We start from the raw sequence: 7,492 nt of genomic DNA, 5'->3' as shown, positions 1-7,492 counted from the left end.
ACTGATTATCTCCCTTGGGCCAATTACTGATATATGTTCGCACTGCACCTTACTAGCATTGACATTGGGGGGAGAAGAATCAGTAAGGAGATAAGCACATGGATGTTTTTAGTGCATTTGAATTATCATTATCTTATATTGTCTTCCTATCAAATCTAAATTGAATCACTATATTTCTCAACATTTTAAGGGTAAAATGCACCCCCCCCCCCCCAAAAAAAAAGAGGTCACATGCTCCCAGAAGAGTCTTTTTTTTTTTTTTTTTTTTTTTAACTTGAATGAGACAGAGAAGGCTTGTATCCGGGTGACTGTGCCATTTTTCCCCCTCCTCCCCTTTCCAACAAATTCATAATTTACCAGCCAGCCAACAGGAGGAGGAGAAATAGAGGGCTGGAGGGGGCGCCGGAATGCCGCTTGGGTGTGTTCCAAAAAAAGGAGCTTAGGCAGGGGAGATGACCCGTGCAGGTTCATTTAAAAGGCACCAACCTTCATCATAGTTTCCGACATCCTTTGTTAAAAATATCAACATATTTATTATACCAGCTGGAATGAAGGAGTCAAGTGGGGACATGAGCTGTGACAGGAAACGGGGGGGAGGGACATTCAACAGTTTCATCCGGAACAATAAGTCCCCCAGTTAGTGAGAGGGGGGAATTTGATCCCCACTTGCCTTCCTGTCCTCCCCGTCTAAATATAACCCTTCCAGACTGGCAAAATCTGTCTTGACACTGTCTAGTAATGGGAAGTCCGATGATATGTCAGCTGGCTCCAAAGGTGACCGGCACGCTTCTTCTCTAAGATTTGGAAGCTACATTTGACCTCACTGATACAGCACTAACTGACGCAAGAACACAGTCATGCGTTGCACAGACCAGGAATTAGATTATTAACACCCCCAGACTAGAGCCTGCACGTGACTTTGAAAACTGCCCCGGTAGTGACCCTGGGATTAGAAAAAAAACAAAAATTTTAGCAATTAAAAGTTTCACTGAGTAACTTGAAATGTGGTAGACAAGTCTCGTGAGTTGACCCACAAAAAGAACAAATCTCAAGAAGCCATGCCCAAAAACACAGTGAGTCCGCCATCTTGGTTTGAAGCTTCCGGAGTTATTTCGGCAGTGGCGGATGAGAGTCTAGAGATTAAGTTTTTCCAAACTACAAACTTTGTATATGGACAAAACTAAATTATGAAAAGCTCAAGTTTATGTCATTTTTTTCGTGGGATGAGCATGACAGCACACAACTTCTAATGTGTTCACGTGCAGTTTAGCACCAGGTCTCCTTCAAGATATTTATAGACCTCATTAGGCACATCCCGCTAGAGTTCGTGTCACAGTACAATAGGGTTTTTTTGCAAACGCACACACACACATAGTGACCACTTAAGAACAGAATGTACAATTCCATTCCAAGTCAACCCTGCGGATACGTCATCTGCTTTGCACATTTGGTATCAGAATCTTCCTGCTGACGCACGTTGTCTCACTCACAAACATAAAGTCCCCCATGATTCTTCTTCTCCGGCATGCATCCTGGTGGAAGGGTGTCCATTTTTATTTTTTATATATTAAGCTACACAGTAAAACAATGCAATATTGCGAAGCATCCGCCCCCTTTTGCTGCACTTGTTGCTAGGCAGAATTGGAGTAGCTGCCACACAAAGCAGAGAAAGGACAGGGAGAATCCGCATGGAATTCGGAATGAACTGGATTGGTACCAAGGTTATTTGAGTTACCTAAAACTAACGAAATAACTAAAACTAAAATTCAAAGAACATTTTCGTTAACGAAATAAAATAAAAATGAAAACTATTTTTTAAAAACGAAAACTAATTGAAACTATATTTTACATTTACAAAACTAACTACAACTAACTATAATTATAGTTGAAAACGGCTTTGGGGTTGATTTTAAGTGTGTTTAAGTATTTATTTTGATATTAACCGGAATAAGGACTTTTTTTTAAATTAAAACTTTGCTTTTAACATTCACAGCATTGCAACAAACATCAATTCAACGTTTCCATCTTGTTTACATCCACACTATTGAGAACAAAACCAATCAATAATTCTACATGAAAAAAAACAAAAACAAAAAATTAAACTAAACAATGAAAAAAAAAGAAGAAAATAACATAAGGCACAAAAACAAAAATCAATTTAGGTCAATAAAAGTTAATTCACCAAGAGTTTTCAATTTATACATACTTTTCTTGTTTCTTGTCAACTTTAAGAATTAATATACAAATTAAATTTCACCTGAAATACTTCAGGAAGGGATTTGGAAATTATTGTTTTATGCAAATAAAATTTGCCGAATAGGAACATAAGATTGATCCTAAAGGCTAGAGATTTGTTATCATGCATGACATTTGTTATTACAGCTTTTGGATCACCTGTCAGGACGGAATAAGGACGTTTGAAAGTGTGTCGCACACAAGCGACGTCATCGAGCAGCAGCCAATAGAAAAGCACCTTCAGATGACGTCGTTCCTAGGCGGCAATTTTGCGTGTTTGACTCATGGCTACTTTTTTTCATTTTACCATTATGGTGTTTATTAAATCTTGCACATAAGTACTTTTTTTTTTTTTAATGGAAACTAATACTAAAACCAAAGAAGTTTTTTTTGTTTTGTAAATAACTAAGAGCCACCCTGAAACTCAAAACAAAATAAAAACTAACTAGAATGAAACTTTCAAAACTATAATAACATGCAGGAATGACATCAGAAATCAAAATCTCCCTCGAGGTCAAATGTCATGCGCGACAAGGTCCCGTGCAAGCCGTTGAACGCTCACAGAATCTTATCTCGGGACACATACTGACACGTGAGCGAGCACGAAGAGATGCATCAATCGTGGCTGCTGCAAACTTAACTTGCAACTGCCTGAGTGAGTGATGTCTTTTTTGGAATCATGCCCTTGGGACCGGTGCCATTTTGCTCCCTCCCTCCCTCACCCTGAGCCGCCGCACTGCAGAAGAAACTTGAACTGAGCCCAGCTTCCGGTACGATACCGCCAGCCACACTCAAACCACACTTTACACATATGGATGTGAGTTCAAGTCAAGCAAAAGAGCACTTTGCTGGTTTCCTTCCATGTGCCACATCACCTCCAGCAAAACACTGCTTCATCCCATTAAGGGACATCGTTAAGAGTCTATTGATTGCAGTGTGGCTTTTTAATTAAAGCGCAGCCCCAGGGCTGTAAACAACCTCAACATTAATCATATTTATTTACACCGATAATAGCTTATACCTGTGGCTTGAAATATTTTCCCAAGAAGCAAGGACATTAAATAAAATGCTTTATTTTGCATCCTCATGATTCTGCCTCAGTAATCACTAAGGAACACAAAGCAGCACGCAAGCACATTCAGAGTACTCCATAAAGGGGAAAATCGGGGCTTTCTTTGGAGAGAATTTGCACGCCCATGCACAACAAGGTGTTTATCGCCCTCTTGCGGCACATATTCTCCCCTTAAAAAAATAAAAAATCCCCTTTAATGTGCAGACACTGCCATCAGGTGGCGTATATAAGAAAAGAACATAATGTTTTTTTTTTCACTCGACATTATCCAGTACATGAAAGAGTCCCCAGCTCAGCTACAAACAAAAACATTAACTAGTTTTTGTCAAGTGTCAGTGTTTCTTTTGTCAACAATAATCGGATAAAACAAGCCATTTTGATCATAGTCTATTTTCATAACCACACTGAACATTTTGCATGTCCCTGAAAATGCTATCCACTCTGTCGTTATGCGCTAACTGCACCTGTGACATTACTTCCAGCATTTTCTTTTTATGTTGCAGAGTAAATATTTAAACTTGCGCATTGTAATTGTCGTCATATTATGTGTGGCTGGATGTTGTCAAGTTAAACATGTCCTAAATGATATGACATAAACACTTAGAAATGTGAAATATATTTGTGAAATTAGCCAGCTTTTAAATATTAGCCAATAAAAATGTCCTCCCAGTCAATTTCCACTCTGTCAGCATGCTTGCAGGTTCATAATTATGTATTTATTTCAACTTTTTGGGGTCAAATGTACTTTGTAGTAATATCTTTCTTTTACAGAAACGTGCTATTTGTTTTGTGTTTGGATGTGGATACAGAGCACATTAATTCAATATTTACAAAACTAAAAACTTGAAAATTCAATGAATTGATGAGTTTAACCACCTTATAATAATGTAAAAAGCACATCATGAAATTTTACCAATTAAAATGCAAATCAAATTCAAAAAAAGGGAAAGTGAGTACAAATTAAGAGGAACAGATATTTTTTCCAAACCTAAATACAGAACAAAACAAAAAGAACGATGTATTTCAACTCAAGGTGTGAGTTTGTGGAACAATCTAATTATAAAACTAAATCATCTCTGTCCATTTGTCTTATTTTTTTTTTAAATGTATAACAGCTCAATTACTGGAAAAATATATCTAGCACAAAGTCATGCTGTTGAATCATTTTGTTTAATTGCTACCATGAAAGCATCTTCACTGCTTACTGTCATTTATTTTGTGTTGATATTATTATTATTATTATTATTATTATTATTATTATTATTAGTATTATTATTATTATTAATATTATTATTATTATTATTATTATTATTATTATTATTTGTTTGTTTGTTTGTTTGTTTGTTTTAATCAGGGCCAGATATCAGTTTCACTTCTTTCTGACACCTTTCATTTCTATTTTAAAGAATGTAATAAAGATTTTGAATTGAATTGACTTGACTCGCTTCCACTTAAGAGTGATGGTCCTTTAAAAAGTTATTAATACACTTTTTGTGTAAAAAAAAAATAAATAAAAAAATTGCATCGGTATAGGAATATTCCATATACTTTTTTTTATTTTTTATTTTCCGGATTCTTTTGAGGAGCTTTGAATCGTTGCATGAAAGGATCTTGTCCCTCCGCTCCGCATGACGGCAGCAACGCCATAGAGTCGAGCAAAGCAGTGCATTATGGGTAAGTACTTTAATTTAAACGACGTGCTGCTGCCTTGGTAGTCGACGTCGAAGTTACGCACACACACGTCGTGCCTGACCACCAGCTTAAAACCCCGACTTTTTGAACAGAAGCTCACTTGACTTTTTTTTTTTCTCCCATCAAGTTTTGCCATGTATATTAAGTCAATGGATATGACCAGCTCTAAACACATGGACGCCGTACAGATAACATTGAAGCCCGCAACCAAGCTACGGTGGACGCAACTTCGCGTGGCCCACGAGGAGGACGAAACCTTCGGACAGTGTCGACTCAGCGCCACCGGTGTAAAGTCCCCGAGTACCAGGAAGCGCCACGGACGGAACCGTCGTCGAAAGTTGACCAGCGGCCCTTACAACGCGGAGCCCAGAGAGGAGCGACGGAGCGCGGCCTGCGCGAGACGACTTGCCCCGGGAGCAATGGCGCCGGAGAACACGACGCAGTACCTGATACAAGAGCACGAATACAACATGGCGTCGAGTAGCAAGAACCGAGAGAACGAATCCCCCTCATCGCTGGGTACTTCATCTCATCTTTACGGCGAATGCCTTTCACCCGGCCGCGTTTACGCGGCGCTGGATTCTGATTATTATGAGAATTGTCTTGCCTTCCAACAGAGGGACTTTGAGGAAATGTTGGTTTCATCGAAGACCGAATGACGTTGCAGCAACTTTTACCCCCTTGTCGCAAAAGGTGTGAATATTGCATTTACACCTTTTTTTTGCGACCAAATCGAAGAAAAGCGGTGCAGCTTGTGTCAATTGTCATTGTCGCACGATTGATGGGCTGTATTTGTCTCGCAGTGGGCGCCCAGTAGGGAGTGCTCTTCTCCCCGCAAAAGCCTCCCACCTTGCCGGCCCCCCTCGACCAACGAGCGGAGCACAAGGCACCTGAGCTGGCGGTGTGGCCACTGCTTGAAAAGTCAGGTAACCAAACAACCAAGGGCAGGTATTGTTGCACTGCTTTGTCCTTGAATGGTGCCATGCAACCTCTGTCACTGTGTGAGCGTTTTCCAGGTCAGCCCTGCCTGCCTGCGCGCCCACCGGGGACTACAGGCTCACCCCCGGGAGACCCAGGAGCTCCTCAAAGGTGACTTTAGCCCATTCCAAAACATTTTTTCTAAACTCAATTATGAGAGTTGCGGCTCATTTTTGGATCGGGTTTATATTGTAAATACGCGTGGCGTGGATGTTTTGTTAATGGAGATTTATGAGTGCAGTTCATCCAAAATAAAAACAAATGATGTAAACTGAAACTTGTGTTTTGATGTTTTATGATGCCAAAGAAAAGCAAACTGCAACAGACCAAATATCAGGTAAGGAACCATGTTACTCTCCATAATACAAAGTCAAAAATATGACGTCAAATTTCAAAGACATTCACTGTTCAAAGACTCTAATTCAAAGCGTTTTCTGTGAATGGACAATCCTTTGAGGATAAAAGGACCAAAAATTGTAATAAAACTTTTAGTATGTCACTAATGCTTGAAGGGAAATATTTTTGTTTGCAGTCATTTTCACATGATACTCGTTTTGTTTTACTTACTACAAACAAGGCAGTTTCTATTAAATGCAAGTTTTAACTGTCAAGGAGACTCAGAGATGTACTAATTAATATATATATAATATGAAAATTTAACCCCCATACCCAGGTTACAAGCCCCCTAACGCTTAGAATTTCATCCTTGAAGGGAAATGTATTTACATACATGCATTGTCATAGTCTGTCAAAATATGTTTCGATACCTGGGTTCAACACTAATCTAGCAGCTAGTTTACCTGTTGAAACCGATTAATAGATGATAGAAGAGCATGTCATTTAATGTACATTTAGGTAAAAACGCCAACTAATAAAACACATTTCCAAATTATGAGTAAACTACGGAGCCCCTAAGGTGACATTTAAAAAAAAAAAACGGGTCTTTGCGAGAGAACGCAAAAATTTTTTATTTTTAAAGCGAATCATGTACTTCCGGGTCATCTTCCGTGTGACCAAAAGCGACGAGGATAAAGCGTGTAAACAAAGCAGGAGGGAAAATACGTATCATCCTCGTTGCTTTTGGTCACACGGAAGATGACCCGGAAGTACATTAACTCATTTAAAAAAAAAAAGGCATTATCTTTGCATTATCTCGCAAACTGCGAGAGAACTTAGTTCCTCCTACCATGTCACCTGAGGCACAGGTCTCAAACTGCAGTCCTGCATGTTATAGAGATTTCCCTCAAACACACCTGATTCATCAGAAAACTGCAGGAACCTGATAATGATCCTCATTATATGATACAGCTGTGTTTGAGGAGAGAAACCTCTAATAATGCAGAACTGCGGCCCTCGAGGGCTGGAGTTTGACACCTGTACCTTAGGGGCTCCATAGTAAACAACTCAAGCCCATAAATACAAATTCTCTCATTTGTAGAGAGCGAAGCATGAGACTTCTGCAGTTCTCCAAAGTGCCACATGACGGCAGTAGCGTCTCGCAAGTGCAGCATGTGG

At 39.3% G+C, this 7,492-nt stretch overlaps 1 protein-coding gene across 1 annotated transcript; it reads left to right on the top strand.

Moving 5' to 3' along the window:
• The first annotated feature begins 5,000 nt into the window (after positions 1 to 5,000).
• On the top strand, positions 5,001 to 6,254 carry LOC144003010 (uncharacterized). The gene is made up of 3 exons (XM_077498722.1): positions 5,001 to 5,518; positions 5,617 to 5,692; positions 5,803 to 6,254. Exons 1-2 carry the CDS (start codon positions 5,134 to 5,136, stop codon positions 5,625 to 5,627), a joined length of 396 nt encoding a protein of 131 aa, XP_077354848.1. The 5' UTR covers positions 5,001 to 5,133; the 3' UTR covers positions 5,628 to 5,692; positions 5,803 to 6,254.
• Positions 6,255 to 7,492: the final 1,238 nt, after the last annotated feature.

This window comes from Festucalex cinctus, chromosome 16 (assembly GCF_051991245.1).
Source record: "Festucalex cinctus isolate MCC-2025b chromosome 16, RoL_Fcin_1.0, whole genome shotgun sequence".
Lineage (NCBI taxonomy): Eukaryota > Metazoa > Chordata > Actinopteri > Syngnathiformes > Syngnathidae > Festucalex > Festucalex cinctus.
Note: the sequence above shows the minus strand (reverse complement) of the source record. Positions and strands in the feature narration are given on the sequence as shown.